Genomic DNA, 27,498 nt, shown 5'->3' on the forward strand with positions numbered 1-27,498 from the left:
CAATGTCTGGTAGATCAAGTGAAAATAAACTAGAGTAAATGGGGTATTAAAATGTAGATCTTTGATGCCATGTGGCATCAGAACTTTATCAGTAGGCTACTGTGTACAACAGGGGTGGCTACTGGGTGCATGTGTACAGGGATTTGTTACAGCCCAGCTCTAGCCTCTAGCACAGGCATATTCATATCTTACCCTACAAAGTCTGTACTATTGCTAGTTTTTTGTTCTACTACCTAATAATGAATTGCACCCACCTGGTGTCTCAGGTTGAAATCAGTCCCTGAAAAAGCATGAAAAAAAGCAGAACTGGCTTCAAGGTCCAGATTTAAATTTGAAGGCTCTAACAGTGGTTCCCAACCCTTCAAACATTCAACCTCCAGCTGCATACCCCCTCTAGCACCAGGGTCAGTGCACTCTCAAATGTTTTTTATAGTCCCGTACCCCTTCAAACATTCAACCTACAGCTGCGTACCCCCTCTAGCACCAGGGTCAGTGCACTCTCAAATGTTGTTTTTTGCCATCATTGTAAGCCTGCCACACACACACTAAATGAGACATTTTTGTCACAACCCGGCTCGTGGGAAGTGACAAAGAGCTCTTATAGGACCAGGGCACATATAATAATATAATAATCAATCATTTTGCTCTTTATTTAGCCATATTACATATAAAACATTATTTGTTCATCAAAAATTGTGAATAACTCACCACATGTTAATGAGAAGGGTGTGCTTGAAAGGATGCACATAACTGCAATGTTGGGTTGTATTGGAGAGTCCCAGTCTTAAATAATCTTCCACACACAGACTGTGCCTGTATTTAGTTTTCATGCTAGTGAGGGCCGAGAATCCACTCTCACATAGGCACGTGGTTGCAAAGGGCATCAGTGTCTTAACAGCACGATTTGCCAAGGCAGGATACTCTGAGCGCAGCCCAATCCAGAAATCTGTCAGTGGCTTTTGATTAAATTCAATTTTCACAGAACCGCTTGTTGTAATTTCGATGAGGCTCTCTTGTTCAGATATCGGTAAGTGGACTGGAGGCCGGGAATGAAAGGGATAACTAATCCAGTTGTTTGTGTCATCCGTTTCAGGAAAGTACCTTCGTAATTGCGCACCCAACTCACTCATGTGCTTCGCTATATCACATTTGACATTGTACGTAAGTTTAAGTTAATTTGCACACAAAAAAAACATACAATGATGGAAAGACATGGGTGTTGTCCTTGTTAATGCAGACAGAGAAGAGCTCCAACTTCTTAATCATAGCCTCAATTTTGTCCCGCACATTGAATATAGTTGCGGAGAGTCCCTGTAATCCTAGACTAAGATCATTCAGGCGAGAAAAAACCTCACTCAGATAGGCCAGTCGTGTGAAAAACTTGTCATCATGCAAGCGATAAAAGAAAAAAACGTGTCAAAACTTTGCCCCTTGTAAAAGCGTTACATGGTCGCTGCCATATCATTGCATAGTGCAGAAAATACACAAGGCATTGCTTTAACAAAGTTAACCATTTTCACTGTAGAGTCCAAAACATCTTTCAAGCTATCAGGCATTCCCTTGGCAGCAAGAGCCTCTCGTGGATGCTGCAGTGTACTCAAGTGGCGTCGGGAGCAACTGCTTGCACGCACGTTACCACTCCACTATGTCTCCCTGTCATCGCTTTTGCGCCATCAGTACAGATACCAACACATCTTGACCACCTTGTCCACTTGATGTCACAAAGCTGTCCAGTACTTTAACAATATCCTCTCCTGTAGTCCTGGTTTCCAGTGGTTTGCAGGAGGTCTTCCTGAATTGACGCCCCATAAACATAACAGACATATACCAGGAGCTGTGCCAGGCCCGCCACGTCTGTTGACTCATCCAGCTGTAATGCATAGAATTCACTGACTTGTATGCGAAGCAGTAATTGTTTCAAAACATCTCTTGCCATGTCACTGATGCTTCGTGAAACAGTGTTGTTTGATGAAGCCATTGTCTGTAGTTTTTTGGGCCTTTTCCCCCAGAATTGTCCCAGCCATATCCACGGCAGCAGGAAGGATTAAGTCCTCCACAATAGTTTGGGGCTTGTCTGTCCTAGCCACTCGGTAGTTCACCATATAAGACGCTTCTAGTCCCTTCTTATTAATGGTATCTGATGCTTTTATACATGTCTTACTACTCGAAAGTTGTCTTAATTCTTGCTTATTTTCCAAATTAGCATGTTTTGTTTTAAAATGTCTGCGTAAGAGTGAAGGTTTCATCGAGTTGTGAGATAGTCATTTTGCACATATAACACACTGTGGCTGAGGAAAGGCACTACTCTCAATATAAGTGAACCCCAAATCAATGTAGTTCTCATCATATCTGCGCCTCTTCGATGGTCCAACTGTTCGGTGCTTTCCATGGTAAGAGGGCAGTAGCTCTTCGGCTGCATCAGATTCACAACTGTCAGTGTCCATGCTAGCTGGGCTCACAACAAATGTAGAATTACTGATGCTAGCATTGGAGGTGCTCGTGGAAGCAGATCAACTTGTGTCGTCGACAGGCGCAGGTGTAGTACTGCCAGTAGAGCTGGCATGTGTCTCTATGGACGTGGGCCCTACTTTTTTAAACCATTTTCAATCATCAATTTTCAAGCAAACGGAATGAGCAGCAGCTCCGTTATTGGAAGCGAGAGAGTAACGGTTAACGTGATTGGATGTTAATTGTTTGACTCGGCTACCTGTATTTGACATTTTGTTGTTATTTCGCTGAACACTAGATGGTTTCATTTTATTTTTGGCAGTGAAACGAGGCTACTCAGGCGAGAAATAAATAAAAAAAATTTATAGCCCCGTTGAAAAATATAAATGGACTGTTTGAAAATGTATTATTTTCTTTTTAAATATGAATCACATTTTTATTTGGCGTACCCCCGACGACATTGCGCGTACCCCAGTTTGGGAATACCTGCTCTAGCACATCTGGATTTACGTATACAGTGCTGATCAAGATCTTGAATTGCTGAGTCGTGTGTTACACCAGGGTTTGGAACAAAAGCCTCAAACCCAGTACCCACAAATAATTGAAGACTAGGATTTGTGAACGTTGATTTTAGTTTCACCATCTATGATGATGGTGGACCTGATACATTATCAGTATTGTACAGTACAGTGCTGCTCTCTGGTGCTGGTGATGAGAGGTTGGGGAGTTGCAATGACACAACTTCCCACAGTGCACCACGGGATAACAGCGGCAGTCTTTGGATTAGAGGCGGGACTGAGGAAAGTTAACAAACGTTGTTGCTCAGGGACAGTTTGCACTGACAACTTGTTTACATAATGTAATTTAGGTTTAATATTGTCATATCACATTTATTGGTAAGGAATGAAGACAAAAAAATGGAAGTCTACCAAATGTGGAAGCATCAGGAGGAAAGGTAGCTAGCTACGACCAACGTCAATCTCATTAGCTAGTTAACGTTATGCTGCTGGCTGTGTGGTGACTGGTGAAAAATGTAGATTGTTATTTGAAGCTGCTTGCTGCTAACTAGTTAGTTGCATGCTAATGACATGGATATAGTGAACACTTACAACCGCAAATGATGGACCTAGTAGCTAAGCCAATTTCTGTCGCTTGTTTGTTGTTGTTGCTAGCTAGCTCTGGTCCATCGAGCGACAACAACAACAACAGATAACGTTACCTGCACTGACTTTGTTTATTAACGTTAACTGGCTCCATATACTTTTGTGCGCCAGATTAAATATGTTTCAAGGGTGCTAAATTTCTCTTCGCGGTAGGAGCAGGGTGTAATTTCTCCAAAATACGAAATAACGACTTTTTACCGCCTTGTGTCCAGGCGCATGCCTCGTATTGTACATCCGACTCATGCACGTTGACCTGAGCTAGTACTGTAAGGTACATTGACAATATTTGTTTTGCAGTCCCCAGTGATGTGTCCCCAACCACAAGCCTCCCTCCACTGGTTGAGGGTCAGCTGCGATGCTTTCTACGAGTGACAATAAGCAGAGTTTTATGGACAGTCCCCAAGCCTTCCCCGACAACTTTTATCAGATTGCGCTGGTGGGGAGAGTCTTCCAATGGGACCCAGTTCAGACCACGGGATGGGTCACAAACAACACAGAAGACTGTGAAGTCCACAGCTCGCTTTCCCATCCGATGTGGACCGAAGCAGTTCACATCCTACTTAACAGGTAACTATTGCATGCATGGTATGCCACATTGTGTGATCCAAGCTGTCTTCAGAATATTCAAATTACCTCCTGATGTTGTTGATTTTTCCCTATATTTCCCTGTATTACAGATATGGGCTCTTTGGTGCTGGAGGTGCTGACAAAGCCAGAACACCTGCCAATTGCTCGTGCTCAGGTTGCTGGGATTTCTTGTCTCTCTCTGTCACACTCCATCAGTGGGTTCTTCACCCTGGTGTCTCCAATGTCTGAGAAGCTTGGAGAATTACAGGTAGGGAGGCTGCAACCCAATTGAAAATGTGTTATTTAATTATGATAGATGCTATGTGGTTTATCTTGCTTTCCCAGTGTGGTGGCTAATTTCTGCATTACCAAATGAGGAGAGTTACAAACACACCAGTCCGAGTTAAGTACATCTTTAATAATTAAGATACTTTTGCAAAAGCTCTTGACCTTCAATAATGCACTCTCTTGAATGAACCATTGAATAAGGTGATTACACAATGGCTGCAGAGATATTTTATAGCAAAGATACACCCCTTTCAACGTACGTTGACGAACCACAAATCTTAGTAACAGTTCAAAGGTTAAGTTTGTATGACAAATATCCATAAAACACAGCAGACAGTAACTGCTATGTCAACAGGGTTCATTATGTGTCTGGTCTCCCTAGAACCGTCCCTCCCTGGTACGGTATAGAACAAAACCATTAGCTCATGTCCTCTGGAATGCTTTTTAGGCGTTCTTATCAAAATACACCATAAATCTCCTTTGTCAGTGCTATCTCATAGTGGCCCATCCTCAGTAAAACACCTTTTGTTCCCACTCCTGGACAAGCTCACTGAGGGGAGTGACCCTCTAGGCCATATACTATCACAGGATAAGTGCGAGATCTAAGAGAGGACATACAATGTTCCCAGACACTGCCATAAACCTCACCACAATAAAGAAAAGGAGGGAGTGACTTGCTCACAGACATTGTGGAGACAAGTCATTGGTTCCCCATTAATCACGCCATCCCTTCACATGGTTTAAGAATAGGTAAAGACACATTCACATATAAAAGACAAGTCTGACCTCTCCCCTCTCTGGGCCCCAAGTCTCTGAGCCCCAGCTAAGGGAAACGTGCAACTGAAACATACCAGAGTCCAAAGGACACTTTCTAATGACAAGTATCTCACATAAGCATATTATACTAATAAAACATCTTAATCATCTATGTTACCCAACCAATTCTGATTCATCCACCACACCAGGCTCTCTGTTAAAAGACATCTGTGAATTGGATGAGTCTACATACAGATTGTTCTTGATTAACATTTTTTTCAGGTGTCGCTTGCTCTGGAGGCCCTGACTGAAACGTACGACAGCAGCTGCTCAGTTCCCACCACAGACTTGAGTATCGAAACGGCTGTGTCTGCATTCAGGTCCACAGTGAAGCCAGCATCTCAACCAAACATTCTGGTGGTGCCCTCCTTGTCCAGACCACTCTCTGTCAACAGTGGGAAAGAGTCAGGGAGCAATACGCCAAGGTAGACAGTCTACCTAATGTCATAGACCTACTGTCTGTTCAAGCAGCTACTCTCTCTCTCTCATTTCAGTGATGCTTTCATGCTTTTGTAATATTTTTAGAGGGAAAGACCATTTGTACTTCCAAAATGCCCAGATGGAAAAAAAGACTGACTTGGCAATTGAGAACCAAAAGCCAACATCAAGTAGATCTCAACATGGACAGGGAGCGGCAAATCCCACAGTGCAGGAATCAACTCACGGACAGACCACCAACGACATACTTTCAGGTTGTAGCTTACTACAGCATCATGATGTACATACTGTAAATGGATCGTATACAGGGCATTTGGAAAGCATTCAGACCCCTTGACTTTTTCCCACATTTGTTACGTTACAGCCTTATTTACATAAGTATTTAGACCCTTTACGCATTACTTTGTTGAAGCACCTTTGGCAGTAATTACAGCCTCAATTCTTCTTGGGTATGACGCTACAAGCCTGGCACACCTGTATTTGGGTAGTTTCTCCCATTCTTCTCTGCAGATCCTCTCAAGCTCGTTCAGATTAGATGTGGAGCGTCGCTGCACAGCTATTTTCAGCTCTCTCCAGAGATGTTAGATCGAGTTCAACTCCGGGCTCTGGCTGGACCACTCAAGGACATTGAGACTTGTCCCGAAGCCACTCCTATGTTGTCTTGGCTGTGTACTTAGGGTTGTTGTTCTGTTGGAATGTGAACCTTCGTCCCAGTCTGAGGTCCTGAGCGCTCTGGAGCAGTTTTTCATCAAGGATCTCTCTGTACTTTGCTCCGTTAATCTTTCCCTCGATCCTGACTAGTCTCGCAGTCCCAGCCGCTAAAAAACATCCCCACAGCATGATGCTGCCACCACCATGCTTCACCATAGGGATGGTGCCAGGTTCCCTTCAGAAGTGACGCTTGGGATTCAGGCCGAAGAGTTCAATCTTGGATTCATCAGGCTAGAGAATCTTGTTTCTCATGGTCTGAGAGTCCTTTAGGTGCCTTTTGGCAAATTCCAAGCAGGCTGTCATGTACCTTTTACTTCCGTCTGACCTGATTGGTGGAGTGCTGCCGAGATGGCTGTCCTTCTGGATGATTCTCCCATCGCCACAGAGGAACTCTGGAGCTCTGTCAGAGAGACCATCGGGTTCTTGGTCACCTCCCTGACCAAGGCCCTTCTCCCCCGATTGCTCAGTTTGGCCGGGCGGCAAGCTCTAAGAAGAGTCTTGGTGATTCCAAACTTCTTCCATTTTAGAATGATGGGAGGGCGCTGTGTTCTTGGGGACATTCAATGCTGCAGACATTTTTTGGTACCCTTCTACATCTGCATTGCTTGCTGTTTGGGGTTTTAGGCTGGGTTTCTGTATAGCACTTTGTGACATCGGCTGATGTAAAAATGGCTCATACATGTATTTGATTGATCTGTGCCTCGACACAGTCCTGTCTCTGAGCTCTACGGACAATTCCTTCAACCTCATGGCTTGGTTTTTGCTCTGACATGCACTGTCAAATGTGGGACCTTATATAGACAGGTGTGTTCCTTTCCAAATCATGTCCAATCAATTGAATTTACCGCAGGTGGACTCCAAGTTGTAGAAACATCTCAAGGATGATCAGTGGAAACAGGATGCACCTGAGCTGAATTTGAGTCTCATAGCAAAGGGTCTGAATACTTATGTAAATAAGGTATTTCTGTTTATTGTTTTTAATACATTTGCAAAAATGTCTAAACCTGTTTTTGCTTTGTCATTATGGGATGTTGTGTGTAGATAGATTAGGAAAATGTTTTATTTAATACATTTTATTATAAGGCTGTTACGTAACAAAATGTGGAAAAAGGGAAGGCGTCTGAGTACTTTCTGAATGCACTGTATGCGTACAGTAGAGAAACTGTCTATCTTCTGCTAACATCCCTACTGTATCCTTTCCTGTTTTAGTTCTTTTAGAGCGTGGAAGCAAGCTTAGAAATGCCATGGTGGTATCAGCTTTAAAGTCTGACATGGATTCTGAACTGGCTCTGAAAGACACTCCTCTACCTCTTCCAAAGGACAACATAGGAGCACCACCAATGTTAGTATTAAACTGAGATCAGGGGCCGTATGTATCAAGCGTTTTAGAGTACGTAGGAGTGCTGATTTATGATCAGTTTTGCCCTTTAAATCATAAGGAATAAGACTACATGGATAGGAGGAATCTGATCCTACATCAGTGCACCTACTCTGAGATGCTTGATACATATGGCTCCAGTCCTTTTAAAAATCTCTCTCATTGACGTATGCGTGGCTTAGGGAACTTGTCTTGTTTTTGTTTCTCTAGGCCGTCCATTCCTCCCTGTGGGAGGCTACTGCAGAACATTCTGCATGCTGACTCCAGTCTCCTGCAGTCTCCCCACAGTCCCCCAGACTACCTCAGCCCAGACTGCACTGCTGCTGACACTGAGAACAGGGCAGTGGATCTGCTGCTGGGCAGGTAGCATTTACCCCCATCTTAGCATATTAAGAAACAAACAAAACTGTCTTTACCTATTAATTGGTACCAAGTTGATTAAACGTTGTAGCTGTATAAGTAACTGTGCAGTATAGTTCTATAAGTAACTGTGTCGTGTTCTCTCTCCTTTTGTTAGTTTGAACGGATCTGCTCTCCCTGTCTGGGATGGAGAGGGCTCTCCTCCTGATTCTTTCCTCAGTGTGTATGGAGACAGTGAACTCAATGACCCACAGTATGACCAGAGCCTGCTAGAGAACCTCTTCTACAAAGCTCCTGTGAGTGTCAGCCACTAGTCAGCAACACCTGTCCTCTGTTTGCCAAGGAAACAATGGGTGGCCATCTGCACTCTTTTCTAGTCCTTAATAATAATATAAAATTCACTTATAGGTACGCAAGTTTGAAAAAGCAGGATCATGGAAAAGATGCATACCTGCACTCTGTTTACCAATATTATCGTATATGTTTACATTGGCAATACTGTAGTCTTTAGGGTCACTATTTTACCTCTGTGTCCTTCAGATGTCTAACAGCAGTCCAAGTGATGACGACAAGGATGGTCCTTCTCCAAAGAAGAATCTCAAGAAGAGGGGTGATGATAAAGAGCTGAGGCACTCTGGTCCAAAGAAAAGTGGAGGGTCAGTTATACTAATTTTTGCTGTTGTCTACTAGTGTCTCCATCTTTACTTTGTAAAGATACACTGCTCAAAAAAATAAAGGGAACACTTAAACAACACAATGTAACTCCAAGTCAATCACACTTCTGTGAAATCAAACTGTCCACTTAGGAAGCAACACTGATTGACAATAAATTTCACATGCTGTTGTGCAAATGGAATAGACAACAGGTGGAAATTATAGGCAATTAGCAAGACACCCCCAATAAAGGAGTGGTTCTGCAGGTGGGGACCACAGACCACTTCTCAGTTCCTATGCTTCCTGGCTGATGTTTAGGTCACTTTTGAATGCTGGCGGTGCTTTCACTCTAGTGGTAGCATGAGACGGAGTCTACAACCCACACAAGTGGCTCAGGTAGTGCAGCTCATCCAGGATGGCACATCAATGCGAGCTGTGGCAAGAAGGTTTGCTGTGTCTGTCAGCGTAGTGTCCAGAGCATGGAGGCGCTACCAGGAGACAGGCCAGTACATCAGGAGACGTGGAGGAGGCCATAGGAGGGCAACAACCCAGCAGCAGGACCGCTACCTCCGCCTTTGTGCAAGGAGGAGCAGGAGAAGCACTGCCAGAGCCCTGCAAAATGACCTCCAGCAGGCCACAAATGTGCATGTGTCTGCTCAAACAGTCAGAAACAGACTCCATGAGGGTGGTATGAGGGCCCGACGTCCACAGGTGGGGGTTGTGCTTACAGCCCAACACTGTGCAGGACGTTTGGCATTTGCCAGAGAACACCAAGATTGGCAAATTCGCCACTGGCGCCCTGTGCTCTTCACAGATGAAAGCAGGTTCACACTGAGCACGTGACAGACGTGACAGAGTCTGGAGACGCCGTGGAGAACGTTCTGCTGCCTGCAACATCCTCCAGCATGACCGGTTTGGCGGTGGGTCAGTCATGGTGTGGGGTGGCATTTCTTTGGGGGGCCGCACAGCCCTCCATGTGCTCGCCAGAGGTAGCCTGACTTCTATTAGGTACCGAGATGAGATCCTCAGACCCCTTGTGAGACCATATGCTGGTGCGGTTGGCTCTGGGTTCCTCCTAATGCAAGACAATGCTAGACCTCATGTGGCTAGAGTGTGTCAGCAGTTCCTGCAAGAGGAAGGCATTGATGCTATGGACTGGCCCGCCCGTTCCCCAGACCTGAATCCAATTGAGCACATCCGGGACATCATGTCTCGCTCCATCCACCAACGCCACGTTGCACCACAGACTGTCCAGGAGTTGGCGGATGCTTTAGTCCAGGTCTGGGAGGAGATCCCTCAGGAGACCATCCGCCACCTCATCAGGAGCATGCCCAGGCGTTGTAGGGAGGTCATACAGGCATGTGGAGGCCACACACACTACTGAGCCTCATTTTAACTTGTTTTAAAGACATGACATCAAAGTTGGATCAGCCTGTAGTGTGGTTTTCCACTTTAATTTTGAGTGTGACTCCAAATCCAGACCTCCATGGGCTGATAAATTGGATTTCCATTGATTATTTTTGTGTGATTTTGTTGTCAGCACATTCAACTATGTAAAGAAAAAAGTATTTAATAAGATTGTCTTTCATTCAGATCTAGGATGTGTTGTTTAAGTGTTCCCTTTATTTTTTTCAGCAGTATATATTGAACATTTCAAAATGAATTTAAGTCATTGTACAGTAATGAACCTTCTGTGTCAGCCTGGACTCAGAAAATGTGCAGACTCCAGGGACTGGGGATATGCTTCCTGGGCTGTGTATGGACCAGCTCACTGTCCTAGGTGAGGTCCGGTTGGCCAGAGTGGTGATCCACTCCCTGACTGTGCCTGCAGACAGCACCACCAATACACCTAAGAAGATCTCTGGCAAAGGGAAACCTCCTCGACCCCTCTCCTCTAAGAAATGGTATTCACCATAATGAAACATGCCAATGGGCACATTCGTTTTGCATCGCTCGGTTCCCTTTAGGATGCAAAACTAACGCGCCCAATGTTTCATATGTTTGTCTCCCCTTTTGTTTGATTACCATTATAATACAGAATACCTATGTCTGCTCCTGCTTCATGTCTGTCTCTCTTTTCATAGCTCCTATTTTGTGGAGTACCTGTTCCCCGTAGCTTCCAGCAGGCATGATCCTAGTCAGGCCATGGCAGCAGAGGTGACACGAGTCTTCTCTAGTAAAGTTACAGGAGGAAGTAAGACTTTAACACTTTAACAAAGATTGTGTCCTTTATGGCACCCTGTTTACTATATAGTGCACTACTTTTGGTGCCATTTGTGTTGTTGACACATTTCTTTAGCATTATCAGAGAGTTTGATATTTCAATTTGTATTGTGAATTATTAGGAATGATAACATTAAGGTTTTGTTAAAGATGTCTGTCTCACTCTGCATTGTAGTGGTTAACTTCCAGCAGCGCAATGTGTTTCCAGTCCACTTCAGTGGGTCAACTATTGAGCAGTGGTGGGGAACAGAACTCACATTTAACATCTACTCCAGAAAAAGCTCCCAGAAGAAAGTATGTGGACACTTGTATGACAACAAAAATCTACTCTCTTTTATGTTTTATTGTACAGTAACCAAGCCTCTGTGCAGCTTTACCCAAGTTATGTATTTATAGATCGCATATAGATGGTATATTGCACCTGAATGGATGTGTTCTGTGTTGTTCTGCAGCCTGTAGCCATTGGCAAGGCTGTGTTCCCCCTCCGCTGTCTACTGCAGAGGGAGCAGCTGAGTCAGACTATCATTCTGCCTGTCCAGAGTCTGCAGGGGACTGGTGAGAGCCAGGACATCGGCCCCCTCAAGGTGAGCCTGCCTGCCACTGTCCGCCATTTTTTCTACATCCCAAATGGCACCCTATTCCCTTTATAGTGCCATACTTTTGACCAGAGCCCAAAGGGAATAGGGTTACATAGAAAAGATGGTACTATTTGGGACACAGCCTTTGTTACGTTCATCATATTTAGGAGGTTGTTGACATGTTGAGTGTAGTGTTGGAATATTACTCATTATCGGTGGACTCAACAGCCTTGGTTTCTCAAATGACTGCCTCGCCTGGTTCACCAACTACTTCTCAGACAGAGTTCAGTGTGTCAAATCGGAGGGCCTGTTGTCCGGACCTCTGGCAGTCTCTATGGGGGTGCCACAGGGTTAGAATATGTGGACAACTACAAATACCTAGGTGTCTGGTTAGACTGTAAACTCTCCTTCCAGACTCACATTAAGCATCTCCAATCCAAAATTACATCCAGAATCGGCTTCCTATTTCGCAACAAAGCATCCTTCACTCATTCTGCCAAACATACCCTAGTAAAACTGACTATACTACCGATCCTTGACTTCGGCGATGTCATTTACATAATAGCCTCCAACACTCTACTCAGCAAATTGGATGCAGTCTATCACAGTGCCATCCGTTTTGTCACCAAAGCCCCATATACTACCCACCACTGTGACCTGTATGCTCTCGTTGGCTGGCCCTCGCTTCATATTCATTGCCAAACCCACTGGCTCCAGGTCGTCTATAAGTCTTTGCTAAGTAAAGGCCTGCCTTATCTCAGCTCACTGGTCACCATAGCAGCACCCACCCGTAGCACGCGTTCCAGCAGGTATATTTCACTGGTTATCCCCAAAGCCAACACTTCCTTTGGCCGCCTTTCCTTCTAGTTCTCTGCTGCCAATGACTGGAACGAGTTGCAAAAATCACTGAAGCTGGAGACTCTTATCTCCCTCACCAACTTTAAGCATCAGCTGTCAGAGCAGATCACTGCACCTATACATAGCCCATCTGTAAATAGCCCATCCAACTACCTCATCCCCATACTGTTTTTGTTGTTGTTGTTGCTCCTTTGCACCTCAGTATCTCTACTTGCACATTCATCTTCTGCACATCTATCACTCCAGTGTTTAATTGCTAAATTGTAATTATTTCTCCACTATGGCCTATTTATTGCCTTACCTCCCTTATCTTACCTCATTTGCACATACTGTAGACTATAGACTTTTTTCCTATTGTGTTATTGACTGTATGTTTGTCTATTCCATGTGTAACTCTGTTATTATTTGTGTCGCACTGCTTTGCTTTATCTTGGCCAGGTCGCAGTTGTAAATGAGAACTTGTTCTCAACTAGCCTACCTGGTTAAATAAAGGTTAAATAAAAATAAATAAAACAATTATCTCAATAAATCTCACGTCTTTGTTTCTCCAGGTGTCACTTGATCTGGCTGCAGACAACAAAGATTTCTCATCAGCCAATGGTCAAAGGTCAGCTGGAGCTGGTTACAGAGCCCCCTCCCATGCCCTGACCAGTCCCCAGAGAGAAGCTAGCCCCTCAAGGGTGGACATGACAACCAGTAGGCCTCAGCATCACGACACTAGAGGGGAGGATATCCCTCTATCTACTGTTAATAATAGATATTCCAGGATGGGAAAAATAACTGTGGCCCCTCAAGGTCAGTAAAGGAAGAGAACATGCTCAACTCATCCTTGTGTGTAAAGAATAAAAAGACTACTAGGAACAAAAATCAATCACATACAGTTGAAGTTGGAAGTTTACATACACTTAGGTTGGAGTCATTAAAACTCATTTTTCAACCACTCCACAACTTTCTTGTTAACAAACTGTAGTTTTGGCAAGTCGGTTAGGACGTCTACTTTGTGCATGACACAAGTCATTTTTTCAGCAGTTGTTTACAGACAGATTATTTCACTTATAACTCACTGTATCACAATTCCAGTGGGTCAGAAGTTTACATACACTAAGCTGACTGTGTCTTTAAACAGCTTGGAAAATTCCAGAAAATGATGTCATGGCTTTAGAAGCTTCTGATAGGTTAATTGACATCATTTGAGTCAATTGGAGGTGTAGCTGTGGATGTATTTCAAGGCCAACCTTCAAACTCAGTGCCTCTTTGCTTGACATCATCGGAAAATCAAAAGAAATCAGCCAAGACCTCAGAAAAAAAATTGTAGACCTCCGCAAGTCTGGTTCATCCTTGGGAGCAATTTCCAAATGCCTGAAGGTACCACATTCATCTGTACAAATAATAGTACGCAAGTATAAACACCATGGGACCACGCAGCCGTCATGCCGCTCAGGAAGGAGACACGTTGTCTCCTAGAGATGAACGTACTTTGGTGCGAAAAGTGCAAATCAATCCCAGAACAACAGCAAAGGACCTTGTGAAGATGCTGTAGGAAACGGGTACAAAAGTATCTATATCTACAGTAAAACGAGTCCTATATCGACATAACCTGAAAGGCCGCTCAGCAAGGAAGAAGCCACTGCTCCAAAACCGCCATAAAAAAGCCATACTACGGTTTGCAACTGCACATAGGGACAAAGATCGTACTTTTTGGAGAAATGTCCTCTGCTCTGATGAAACAAAAATAGAACTCTTTGGCCATATTGACCATCATTATGTTTGTAGGAAAAAGGGGGAGACTTGGAAGCCGAAGAACACCATCCCAACCGTGAAGCAAAGGGGTGGGAGCATCATGTTGTGGGGGTGCTTTCCTGCAGGAGGGACTGGTGCACTTCACAAAATAGATGGCATCATGAGGGAGGAAAACATCTCAAGACATCAGCCAGGAAGTTAAAGCTTGGTCGCAAATGGGTCTTCCAAATGGACAATGACCCCCAAGCGTACTTCCAAAGTTGTGGAAAAATGGCTTAAGTACAACAAAGTCAAGGTATTGGAGTGGCCATCACAAAGCCCTGACCTCAATCCTATAGATAATGTGTGGGCAGAACTGAAAAGGTTTGTGAGAGCAAGGTGGTCTACAAACCTGACTCAGTTACACCAGCTCTGTCAGGAGGAATGGGCCAAGCTGAAATAAATCATTCTCTACTATTATTCTGACATTTCACATTCTTAAAATAAAGTTGTGATCCTAACTGACCTAAGACAGGGATTTTTTTACTAGGATTAAATGTCAGGAATTGTGAAAAACGGAGTTTAAATGTATTTGGTTAAGGTGTATGTAAACTTCCGACTTCAACTGTAAATGTTTTTCTTATGGCCCCACAAGGTCCCTCACCTCTCACCAGCCTCCAGACATCTCATCACAGACCTCAGGCCCATCAGGTGGTGGAGGAGGACAGTGAGGTTCTGCTGCATGCTTTGCTCATGGTGCCTAATGGAAAGGACTTTAGCTGTGGACCCATGCAGCCTCCTAATGTCTACCTGAACTGTAAGCTCTTTGGCCAGGATGAGACGTCCAGATCAGTGATCAGCTGGGGCCAGACAAACCCCTCGTTCAACTTTGTACAGGTAACTGATGGAACAGATTAATTTTATACCCAGTCAGCGTGATGTTGCTGAAGGCAGAGGAGGCTGGTAGGATGAACTGTAGGAGTCTTGGCTCATTGTAGTGGCTGGAATGGTTTAAATGGAACGGAGTCAACATGTAGTTTCCATATGTTTGATACCGTTCCATTGATTCCATTCCAGACATTACAATGAGCCCGTCCTCCTACCAGCCTCCACTGGCTAAGGGTATTCATATCATAGGTGATGAAAACCCCTCCCAAATGGGCCCTCAGCCTAGTCAAAAGTAGTGAACTATAAAAGGAATAGGGTGCCCTTATGATGTGATTCTGTCTGCCTGTTAGATGTGAGTTTAAATACTCTGTTTCTCAGGTGGCTCCTGTGGCCTTGACCTCAAGGCTACTAGAGAGGATGAGGAACAATGTGATGGTGATTGAGGTTTGGCAGAGAGCAGGAAGCTTAGGGCAGGATCGGCTCCTAGGGCTGGTCAAACTACCCCTCCACCAGTTCTACATGTCCTTCAGGTGAGGGAAAGGTTTGATACATTATCTTGTTATAACTCAACCTTTGTACTATATATAAATGAGTCATATAACACCTGTCATTATGGAAACAACTACTCAATACAATGTATTTTTGTTTGATTCTTCTTTTGTTTTTCAGAGATCCCAAGATTTCCCACCTTCTGCTTCAGGCTCAGTACCCAGTGTTAGGGGTGGACAGCTACATGCCAGTCATTGACGTGTTTTCAGGCATTATAAAGGGCAACCTCCGGGTGCTTCTAGCCATGGGTCTATCTGTCCAAATAGTATCTCTGCAGCATATGAGGGATGAAGAACTTGGCTCTGTGTCTCATCTCCCAAGACCATCCCATTTGCTGGATCACCAACCACACAAGGAACAACATTTTATTAGCTATTCATTTTTTTTCTGTCTTTAAAATGTTTTTAATGCAAGTTGTTTCAGGATTTTGCTGCTCAATGTTATTCATACAAGTCCAGGATTTCAGGGTAAATTAAATTCCAGCGGTCCTTGTAACAGTTTTATCCTTGTTATCCTCCAGGTGAAGCCGTCTCCCGAGGAGGCTATGAGAGAGCACCTGTTTGTGGTGAAAGTGGAGAGAGTGAAGGGGCTGACACCACTACAGTCTACAGTCTGGGGGGAGGCTGACTGTTATGTCCAGTACACCTTCCCTACTCAGGAGGAGCCTCCTGCTCAAAGTCTGGACCCAAATCTGTTAAACGGCAGTAAGCAATAGCTCATGTTTAAGTTTCTTGTCTTTGGCTGCATCCCACCATATACCCTTTATAGTGCAGTGCATTTGACCAGGGCCCTTTGTCTCAATGTTATAACAGTCAGCACTGCACTAATATTTTTCTTGTTCTAGCCTTGAATACACATTTGACATGAGGGTTTGAGGTCTTGTCTGTTTATCCTCTGCTAATGTACTGTCATTTCTCTCCTCTCTAGGTGTGAATCTGAGGCAGTTCCGTACCACCACTACCCTGTGTGTTCCTGACCCAGTGTTTAGCCACAGTGAGAGTCACGTGCTGCTGGCTCCTGTAGAAGTCCCAGTCCAGAGAATGCTACTCAGCTCTTTCTCCAGCCAGGGCCTGGCCAACGGAGGAGGCATCCCGTTTGAAGTGTGGTGCAGGTCAGTCTGTGAGCCCTGGTCAAAAGTAGTGCACTATATAGGGAATTAAGTGCCATTTGGGACAGAACCTGTTATGTCTCTCCTGACCACTAGAGGCCAGTATACACGACGTAACATTGTTTTAGCCTGGTCCCAGGTCTGTTTGTGCTCTTGTCAACTCCATTTCTGTCATTGTCAAGCCATGTTTGATGACAAGTTGACATGATGGCACAAACAGATTGGCACTCAAGCTTCCATAGTTCTTTTAGACTTCACTTTAAGATTTGGAATTTAGTGGTGGTTTAATAGAATTTATTTGACCCACCTTTGTAGGTACTATTACCCAAATGTCCGGGACCAGCTGGTGGCTAAAGGGATGCTGCCCCTGTCAAAGCTGTGTGCCATGGTGACCATGCAGAGACAACAGCCCACTGAAGCCCAGGTCTTCTCCCTTCCGCTGATGCCCAGGACTGACAGCCCTGCTGGACACCAACCTCAGCCCTCAGGTAACACACACAGGCACTCCTTTTGGCAATGCTGTACTGTACTTACAAAACCTGAAATCAAGACACTTTCCTTACATACATACAGTATTTGATCAGTTAACTTTGTTGTATGTACTCTCCAAGGATTGCTTGATGTGTTTGTTCATTACAAACAACGTCCGTTGAGATCTGATGTAAGGAGTGGGGCGGTTGCCTCTCAGGTGGTGACCATGGTGGTTCAGGTGCACAGGGCAGCAGGACTACAGGCAGCAGCACGGTACCTCCATCTCTCCCTCTCTCTATTCCAATCATTGGAATATTCTGCGTTTTTTTTATTTATTTAACCTTTATTTTAAAAGGGATAACATTGAGACCTAGGTCTCTTCCAAGTACGCTCTGTATAATACTTATATATATATATATACACACACTTAAAATATGAAAACACAGTCATGGTAAGCACAATTAAAACTTCACAAATCACCCAGAAAACGGTTACATTCTTCCACAAATAAGTCCACAATCAATACTTTAAATTACCCGAAAGGAACCAGAACATCAAGATGAAATATATTTTGAATCTTGTTACAGAAATACAGTGCATTAAAACTAAAAGCAGATTTACCTAGCTCGGTGGAGACCATAGGAACCTCAAGTTAACCAATCCTGTGAACATGTTAGGCAACTCAAGTGTCTATACTTCAACAGCAAAGTTAGATAAGACAGAAGTTTATGAAGTAGGGCCTTGTAAACAAAAAAGGACTAATGTAGAGATTTACGCGTCTTTAGCGAAGTCCAGCTACCTTTTGATACAGGATCCAGTGACAAGTATCAAAACTGTCACCTGTAACAAAATGAAGGGCACTATGGTAGATGGCATCCAAAGGTTTAAGGGTAGTAGGAGCTGCACTTTGATAAATATTCACTGCATTTCAATTGGTTCAAACAAATCAAAGACCTTTTTATGTCAGCTGTTGTCACAAAGTGCTTTACAATAAATGTGCATTTAAACTCAATTTGTTTCTAACAAACATACACTCCCACAGGGCTTTGTCAGAGCAAGATGAAACGTTTCAGTACTATGCTGATGTTGGGGTGAACGTGTATGTTACTGTTCATCTCTCCTTCCTGCCTGAGAGTGAGAGGCGCAGTACCCGTGTGGCCGCCAGGACCTTCTGCCCAGAGTTTGACCACCACACCGAGTTCCCCTGTGAGCTGCAGGTGATGGAACTCACATGATGTAGATGAATGCCTGTGTTGTTGTCACAAGTTTTCCTATGGGACAATAAAACAATCATTTAATTAATTCATTGGTTCATGCAGGTCCAGAGGAGCTCTGGGGAGACCTGCAGCCTGGCTGAGCTCCTGCAGGAGGCCACAGCTGTCTTCACTGTCTGGAATAGAGATAGTCGCAAGGGTGAGGAAGCAGCTGCAATGGGATTTAGTCATACAATCAGAATACTGTCTGCATGAATGATTTTATTTATTAATGTATTTGTTGGGTGCAATTGTGAACAAAAGCCATATCAGACATTAATATATCCAATTGACAATCATGGGTTCACTGCAGCTCAAGTACTCGATCCTACAAGTTGTATATTTATTTTATTTATTTATTTATTTCACCTTTATTTAACCAGGTAGGCAAGTTGAGAACAAGTTCTCATTTACATTTGCGACCTGGCCAAGATAAAGCAAAGCAGTTCGACAACATAAAAAAACACAGAGTTACACATGGAGTAAAACAACATACAATCAATGATACAGTAGACAAAAATAAGACTATATACAATGTGAGCAGATGATGTGAGATAAGGGAGGTAAAGGCAAAAAAGGCCATGGTGGCAAAGTAAATAAAGTATAGCATGTAAAACACTGGAATGATAGATTTATAATTTGAAGAAATATTAACGTCAATTGTTACAAGGAAATGTTATTATACAATTTAATTTCACAGTTTGCGCATCTTCCTAATGTAACACTGATGGAAACTTGATCCAATGTGATTTATGTATTTATGCATTTTGTGTGTTTTATTACTGCAGTGATGGTCAGCCCGAGATCAAAGAATACTCTGTTGGGTACAGTGAGAATTCAGCTGGCTGATCTCATCCATAAAAGAACAGGTTCAGTATGCTGTGTAATACACTCAGTCAGTGCTGTTATAAGGTCAGTGGGTCAGTCTTTACCAACCAACAGATTGCTAACAGTACAGTATGTGTCGTAAATTCCCAGGGATCAGTGGGTGGTTTGGAGTGTCTCTGCCGAGGGACCTGACCTCATCTCCCAGACATCACATATTCGTGGGTGGCCTGGACATCTCCATCAACTTTGCCCACCATGCAGATAGAGAGAGGGTCGTCACTGCCGCCCAGGGCTTGGGCTGGGAGGTGGGGAGGGAGGAGGAGGAAGAGGAGCCACCCAATGAGGGAGAGATGTGGGCTGAGACTCAGAGGACGGTGTCCCTGACCATGTCCATACCCAGAGCTTGGCTGCCTGTCTACTGTCTCCTTCTGCCTGGACACAGCGAGCTGCAGCGCTCCACCTACTGCTACTTTAGATATAAACTCTACGACGGAGAGGCCTTCTGCTCCCAGCTGAGACACCCTGGCCTGTCTGTGGAGGAGGAGGGAGGTGGAGGGGAAGAGGGCCTGGCCACAGTGGCCTTCAGAGGAAGCAGGACTGTGGAGCTGAGGAGCAGCCAGCCCCTGCTGTGGTACCTCCGGGAGGAGAAGCTGGAGATTCAGGTGTGGGTGGCCTTTGGGAAGGACAGGAGACCTAGGCCTCATGACATGGACCGGCTGGTGGGCTCAGCCTTCGTGGACCTCTCCTCCCTGGCCAAGATGGCAAGGCACAAGCTGAATCTCAGTGGTACGTAATACTAATAATACATTTAGTAAAAAATAAGACATTTTATTTGCTCCTTTCAAGATACTAAATAGCACAGTACTGATATAACTAACAGTCAATGACGACCTCAAACTAATCATTGACTATCAAGCCTTTGTAAATGCTATGTTGTAATATAATGTTACATAAGGGTCATCAGTAACACCAGTGTTTTGTTTGTGTAGGTGTGTACCCCCTGTTCAGGCGCTCCGCCCCAGATCTGAGTGGAGCTGCCCTGAGGGTCCACATCACCCTGACCCCTGGATCCCTCCCAGAGCCGCACACACCTGGAGGAGGGGACAGCCGGGACCAGGAGAACTGTGACAGCCAGGGAGAGGAGAAGGAGGGAGGGCAGGGAGTCCCCTCATCCACAGCAGCTGTGTCCAGACAGTCTGGAACACCCAGCAGACACCAGATCAAGTCCTCAATGAGTGTAGAGCCTTCACAGCCCTCCGAGGTCAGCATGGAGGACACGTTCACTGTCACCATCACTGTGGACAGAGCCATGCACCTCAGTCTTAAAGGTACACAGATTGCCTCCCAAATGGCATCCAATTTCCTATTTAGTGCACTACTTTTGACCATTGCCCATAGGGCACCGTTCAAAGTAGTGCCCTATATAGGCAATAGGGTGCCATTTGGGACACATCCTTCCAGTATGGTCATCCATTTTGATTGTGTCCTTTAACACTTTGTTGATGAGTCTGATGGTTGTGTTGCGTCTCCTTGGCAGGCTGTCCTCTAGCTGAGCGTAGTGGAGGGCTGCCTAGTTGTTGTGTGTCCTACGTCACGACTGACTCTGCTGAACCAGTCACCACAGCTCTCATAGCAGACAGCCACTGCCCCGTCTGGGACCACCAGCAGGAGTGCAGGTAGACTACCTGTGTACCATCTATAGCTTACTTCAGAGGTTTAGACAACACAGGGGTTAAAGTTCTCCGTCACTGAGACAGATTTACGTCATGTGGATTCTTTTTATTTAATTTTTTATATTGAAAAGGACTGGAATTGGTCAAACTCAGTTTGATACATTTATATAATCACCCTCTTTCCCTTAAACCATGATGGTCATTACTTTTTGGTATGAAAGGGGATACAATACCAATCACTTATCGCAGGCATTTAGCTGATGTCCTTCATTACGATAAGCAGACTATGCTAGAGATTGGAAATAAAATAAAGGTTTATTTTGAAAAAAAACTGGTGCACATTAATGTTATAAACGTATTGTTCTATTTATCGTTATCGCATCAATTCAGGCAATTTATCGCAATATGGATTTTTTGGGGGGGATATCGCCCATCTCTGGTCATGGTATTTATTTTTGTTTTAAACCATATGTGTTGCAGGGGTTATGTAATATTCAGGTTTAATGGGCCCAAAGATGTGAAAGATGAATCCATATTAAGGATTGTTTGGATGATTATGAACAAATGTGCTGTTGATATTATTGGAACATGCCTAGTTTAGAATGCCCTCTGTCAGACCGTGTCACGCTGAACTAATATACTGTTTGATAATCACAGGCTGTCAAAGCAACTTCTTCTGGATCCACAACAGTCCCTGGTGTTCAAAGTCTGGCACAAAGGCGGTACAGTACAGCGATGTAGTAACACAGTAATACTCTAGCTATCAGCCAACAATTCTTGAAGGGGTAAAGTTAGTGTTGTTTTAATGTTTAATTAATGCAGTTCATTGGTCCTGTGTCTTGTCTTGTTAGATGTGGAGCGGGTGATTGGGTTTGCCTCAGTGGACCTGTCCCCTCTCCTGTCAGGCTTCCAGTCAGTGTGTGGCTGGTACAACATCACTGACTTCAATGGCCAGTGCCAGGGCCAGCTCAAAGTGTCTGTCACCCCACTTATGGGAGTCCAGGAGCTGCGGGGTCAGAGACAGGCTGTTTGTGACGGCAACAAAGACTCCTCAGTGAGTACAGCAGTGGCTTTCACTGTTAGTCTGTATTAGGTTCTTCCTAAAGCATCTTAGTATTTAGTAAGTAGGTAAGTAACCTTGTCTGAGCCAGAATGGCTCATAGCAGTCACAAAAGGATTTGAGTGCATCAGTGTTTTGTACTACTTGCATATCTTTGTGGGTTTAACAGCCGTGGTGCATGTGTTTATTTGTCAGGCTCTGTTCCAGACCCTGCCCTTCTATTACCACACAACAGCCACGTACAGCAGCTTCCCCTCCCACGTCAGCCGCTACACAGAGCAGAGGATCAACTCCACACCCCACCACCTAGACAGGCTGCTGCCAGAAAGGTACTGTAGGGCTCGTCTCTAGCTCTGTTCCTCACAATTCTTTCTTTAACATGCAAGTAATCCATTTCAATGAGATGCAACATAAAGTGTATGGTATCATACAAACCTACCCTAAATTCACTTTGGAGAACCACTTGTAATGGTGTTACTTTTTTTTCTTCCTGGTCTCCTTTTCCTCCTGCTCTCCCCCTCCTCCCCCTTTCTGCTGTCCCCCTCCTCCCCGATGTCTCAGGTCCAGTGAAAGTGACCGGCATGATGAGCACATGGACAGGGTGCGACTGTACCACCAGAGTCTTCAGGAGGGGGGAGTGGGCCACCCCACCAGTGCTGCTGCGGGGGACGCCCACTCCTCCAGTTCTGTTCTGTTCTCAGCACTCCGGTAAATGATTGGACATTAGGTCTGCATCCCAAATGGGACCCTATTCCCTATGTAGTGCACTACTTTTGACCAGGGCCCATAGGGCGGGGCTGGACTGTGTTTACTCTACCCACACAGAAAGTATCACCGATGTAACTTTTCAATAAGGTATGTGCTTGTTGTGTTTTTTCCAGGAAAAACCTAAGTGAGTTGGATGACATCCAGAGGTACTTCAGCCATAAGCTGTCCACCCCTACCTTCCCCTCTCAAAGTGAGCAGGACCAGCGCTCCAGACTGGACGAGCACCGGGTCTCAGACACAGACTCCTCCCAGCTCCTTCTCAAGTCCACCTGCCTGGTTGGGGAGGTTAACAAACTCATCAGTGGTGAGATGCTCTTCACCTGATTAGTCCCAAATGGCACCCTATTCCCATAGGGCTCTGTTCTAAAGTAGAGCACTATATAGGGAATAGGATGAGATTTGGGATGCATACCTATTCAAAGGGTGTCCAAAATATGTTACTTCATGTCTACGTCTTGGGGATTGCCTTGTTAATTTATTATTATTATACTGTTATTAGAGTCAGGCCACTCAACACATCTCTTTCCTTTCTCCAGGTCTACAGGGACATCATCGCATGGAGAAAATACCTTCTAGCCCCCAGAACAGCTCAACAACTCCCCCTGTTCCAGATGACCACCACCTGCCTGAAGGCTATGAAACATTCCCCCAGAGTGCTCCATGTTTCCATAAAGCATCAGGATCCCCCCAGGAGGACTTGTCTCCTGTCCCTTCACCTGTATCATGTATCTATCAGGAACACAGTGATTCTCAGGCTGATGAAGAGGAGGAGGACAAGGCCCCTGCATCTGAAGATGATGAAGGAGGAGGTCCCAGAGAGGAGGATGGAGATTATGAGGAGACAGTGGTAGAGCCCAGGCCTCTGAATGAGGTTACATCTCTAACAGACAGAACCAGCCCCTGGACCAGCCTGCTGTCAGACCCAGACCTAGCCTCTCTGGAGAGTCTGGAGACACCAGAGGAGCACCAAGCCTTGGACTACTCCTACCACCCCAGCCTCACCCAACAGGACAGGGAGAGGTTAGATCTGCAGACTGACACCCTGCAGGCTTGCAGCTCTAGTGAGCCCATAGGCAGCAGACTAGAGGAGAGGGAGCAACATGTTAACTCAGAGTTCTCTCATGGACCAGACGCAGACGAGGAGGAAGACACGGTGAGTGATGGTGAGAGGACACTCCAAACCTCTGACAATGAGGCAGCACTACATCAGGAGTCCATCACTGCTGCTCTACATGAACAGTCCCTATTGTGTAGTGGAGAGACTGCTAGCAGGGTTCCTGGTGACAGAGATGCTCTGTCAGAGGTTGAGACCTCCGGGTTGTTGTACGACACAGCTGCTTTCTCAGATGAGGACACAGAACATGTTGTTGTCACATCTGACAAATATCAGCCAGAAACGTTCCTACACAAAGAAGACACCAGGAAGTCTAAACAGTATCCTTGCATTGTCAGCGTTGTTTTCTTACCTCTTTGTTATTCTAACTGTTTAGCTTAAGCAGAGTTTCATTGATATAGTGTTTACAGTTTTAACATGGACCCAAGAATAAATACAGTACTTGCATGCTTGGTTTTTGCTTGTTCCTTAACTGCCTTTTGTCCAGCTCTGACCCTGTGGAGATCCCTAATTTCTTCCTCTCATCTCACCACATGGAGGCTTCTATGAGAGCTCTACGCATAGCACCTGTCTTCCCCCTGGCCTCTGACCCAGTAAGTACAGTACCAGCCCTCTCCCCTCTTTCTCTGCTTCAATCTCCTTTTCTTCTGCTTCTGGGTTGAGCCTGAATATGCTATTATAACAGGTTTTTGCAAGTCTAGACATGAGTAACTGAGACACAGATCAACATTTAGAGTAGTAACAAATTCCACTGTAAAATGATTGATTGTTGCATTACAAGCCATGGGTTACAGAATATTGAGACATTCATTCTATCAGGCGCGTGTATGGAGCACGCTGCTGACTAATAAGGAAACTGTCTCTACAGTCTTGAAGTTGCCAAGTCATCATCTTCCAGTGCTAATATTCTGTCATACCAATGCCAAAGGAGGACATAGTTACTAGTAGGTCACTATGTGCCATTCCTCATCCAGCTTGGCTCTCGGCGAGTAAAGGGGGCCAGTATAGGAGTCGCACAGTCTTTTTTTTTTTTTTTTATATACCCCTTTTTTCTCCCCAATTTCGATCTTGTCTCATTGCTGAACTCCCCAATGGGCTCGGGAGGCGAAGGTCGAGTCATGCATCCTCCGAAAAATGACCCGCCAAACCGCGCTTCTTAACACCGGGCCGCTTAACCCGGAAGACAGCCGCACCAATGTGTCAGAGAAAACACCGTTCAACTGACGACCAAGGTCAGCCTGCAGGCGCCCGGCCTGCCCCAAGAAGTTGCGAGAGCGCGATGAACCAACTAAAGCCCCTCCGGCCAAACCCTCCCCTAACCCAGACAACGCTGGGCCAATTGTGCACTGCCCTATGGGACTCTCGATCAAGGACAGTTGTGATCGAACCCGGGACAGTAGTGACGGCTCTAGCACTGCGATGCTGTGCCTTAGACCGCTGTGCCACTTGGGAATCCAAGAGTGCACCAGTCTAGACCAGTCTAGTGACTGCAAGAACTGAGCCAGTCTAGTGACTGCAAGAACTGAGCCAGTCTAGTGACTGCAAGAACTGAGCCAGTCTAGTGACTGCAAGAACTGAGCCAGTCTAGTGACTGCAAGAACTGAGCCAGTCTAGTGACTGCAAGAACTGAGCCAGTACAGCAGCTAGTAGTATGAGGCCACCGCCTGCCTTAAAATATAGTTCTATGGTGGGGGCTTTTATCATGAGGAACTGTCCTTCCTGCCCTGAGGATTAGTCCAACTCTTTAGCAGTGGGGTGATCTTTCTGAAATGGTTGCATTGCTATTGAGCTAAGGAGAAGATAACCATTAAGCTCATCTCTAGAGAGAGGGAGAGACTCAGGGCACTCAGCACGCCATTGGCTGAAATATCATAAAACAAGAACCCTGAGTGTCTTTCCGTCTCAGCGTTGTTGACCTTTAACTGTGGGGTCACAGTCACTGGGCTGATATGTCTGTCTGTGTGGTAACACACTTGGCAGTCTGGCTATGGGGGATTTAGGCCTACTATTTGTGAGAAATCAACATTATCTTTTATCATTAATAGCTCAGGAGTTGTTGTTCTAATGCGTAATCATTAGGGTTTGGCTCATAACTCAGTTCAACAGCTTAAACAACTGAATGGCAACTGTGGTGATAGGGAGGTATGCCTGCTTGTCTGGGCCCCTGCGTCAGACTGGCATGTCTGGGGGTGTGAAGGTGCAGTTGTTTATCACGCAATGGGACTACAGAGTTCGCAGGACATGTCATAGAACTGGTTCCAGCTAGTCACTCAATGCTAAAGGAAACTAGTTCCAGCTAGTCACTCTGTGCTAATATTAGCACAAACATCTGACCAGCCCTTTTAAGAGTAGAGTTCAGCGTGATTGATCACATATGTACGTATTTGACCAATGTGGGGCTGGTTCTGTTTGATGGAGAAAGGACTGACTCATTAACACACAATGGTAGACATTTAAATCTTTGCGTTTTCACGTTTTTTTATCTCCCAGTATCTCCATTTAAAGCTTAATGATGCATTTTGTTTGCTTGCAAACTAGGAACAGTAGGCCAGTTTCTATGCTAAACAATTGATTGAATCTCTTTTTTGCAGAAAAATACCTCTCTTAGACATGGGATTCTTTGTCGGCGCGTTCCTCGTCCCAGGCCCAATATACCACCGTCGTCCATGAAGAAAGACGAGACCAAGAGAATAGCAAAGATATTTGCATCTCATTTTAAGGACTAACATTAGCACTTTCTCTAAATGCTATTTGATATTGTGTGTCGTGCTGTATATAAGGTTGATTGTATGTTTTCTAAAGGTTTATGAATGACCACACATCTTGATTACATAAGTGGCAGCTCATGGACAGTGCTTTCTAATAATGTAAAGAATATGTACATTTCATTTAAATAGTTTTTATAAATTAAATGGTTTGCCAGTGTAACTGATATTTTATTTATTTATTATTAGGTGTGCACCCATGATCACTGATGTGGGAGACTCCCATAGCCTTTAAGGATTATTGTCACAGGGGAAAACATTTTTTCAAGTAGTCAAAAGGGTGTCAAGTGTTGACCCCTTGTTGTCCTTGTTTTTCCCAACAAAGTGATGAACAGTTTGTTCTTAAAATGACGTCACCTTTGTTTGGATTTCAACAGCTGTCATGGTAAGTGGGCTAGTGTTAGGATATGAATGTTGTTCTATTCTCTGCGTCACCAGGCAGTCGCACACTATTCAAGAGCCGCTTCTGTTCCTGAAACCAGAGACTGTAGGAACTTCTGACAGTGAAAACATGCACTAGCTCAGGCACACAGCCTCTCAGGGACATGTATGGATTGGCTCAGCGGATGGGTCCATGGGTGTTTTTTTAAACATAGCATTATGGAGTGTTACATAATTATTATAAAGTCTAATTTAGGTCTGTGCTATTTCAACACGTCTTATTGCCTTGGCTCCCTGCTGCAATGACATTCATTGGATGTAAGACCTTTTGAGTTTAGGACAACTACTGTATCTTGCATATCGGCTGTTCAGTGTAACTGAAAATTACATAAATGTATCAAAGAGTCTTGCATTTTTTGTGCAGATATAATTCAATGCA

At 44.7% G+C, this 27,498-nt stretch overlaps 1 protein-coding gene across 2 annotated transcripts; it reads left to right on the forward strand.

The window, feature by feature from the left end:
- Nucleotides 1-3,177: 3,177 nt before the first annotated feature.
- Nucleotides 3,178-27,471, forward strand: c2cd3 (C2 domain containing 3 centriole elongation regulator). Of its 2 annotated transcripts, none has more exons than XM_014163100.2 (35): nucleotides 3,178-3,403; nucleotides 3,909-4,178; nucleotides 4,289-4,446; nucleotides 5,505-5,707; nucleotides 5,808-5,974; nucleotides 7,641-7,773; nucleotides 8,020-8,172; nucleotides 8,327-8,465; nucleotides 8,710-8,825; nucleotides 10,524-10,727; nucleotides 10,908-11,017; nucleotides 11,222-11,340; nucleotides 11,499-11,630; nucleotides 13,034-13,277; nucleotides 14,857-15,098; nucleotides 15,468-15,619; nucleotides 15,759-15,993; nucleotides 16,159-16,342; nucleotides 16,566-16,749; nucleotides 17,062-17,234; nucleotides 17,358-17,490; nucleotides 18,260-18,434; nucleotides 18,537-18,630; nucleotides 19,259-19,339; nucleotides 19,449-20,084; nucleotides 20,288-20,626; nucleotides 20,836-20,974; nucleotides 21,629-21,708; nucleotides 21,823-22,025; nucleotides 22,227-22,360; nucleotides 22,593-22,739; nucleotides 22,913-23,103; nucleotides 23,336-24,233; nucleotides 24,401-24,506; nucleotides 26,505-27,471. In XM_014163100.2, the coding sequence occupies exons 1-35, from the start codon at nucleotides 3,352-3,354 to the stop codon at nucleotides 26,637-26,639; spliced, it is 6,861 nt and encodes a 2,286-aa protein (XP_014018575.1). In that variant the 5' UTR covers nucleotides 3,178-3,351; the 3' UTR covers nucleotides 26,640-27,471. The 2 variants fall into 2 exon arrangements, with proteins under 2 accessions (XP_014018575.1, XP_014018576.1); XM_014163101.2 differs by having other exon boundaries at nucleotides 21,629-21,693.
- The last annotated feature ends 27 nt before the right edge of the window (nucleotides 27,472-27,498 follow it).

The sequence above is a fragment of the Salmo salar genome, chromosome ssa20, assembly GCF_905237065.1.
Source record: "Salmo salar chromosome ssa20, Ssal_v3.1, whole genome shotgun sequence".
Classification (NCBI taxonomy): domain Eukaryota; kingdom Metazoa; phylum Chordata; class Actinopteri; order Salmoniformes; family Salmonidae; genus Salmo; species Salmo salar.

Excerpts from the sequence above, each read along its gene's own strand:
- c2cd3 (XM_014163100.2), top strand. The coding sequence starts at position 3,352 with ATGAAGACAAAAAAATGGAAGTCTACCAAATGTGGAAGCATCAGGAGG. Across the intron at positions 16,750-17,061 it reads CCGTTTGAAGTGTGGTGCAG|GTACTATTACCCAAATGTCC; the intron begins GTCAGTCTGTGA and ends CCACCTTTGTAG. Across the intron at positions 19,340-19,448 it reads TCTCATCCATAAAAGAACAG|GGATCAGTGGGTGGTTTGGA; the intron begins GTTCAGTATGCT and ends GTAAATTCCCAG.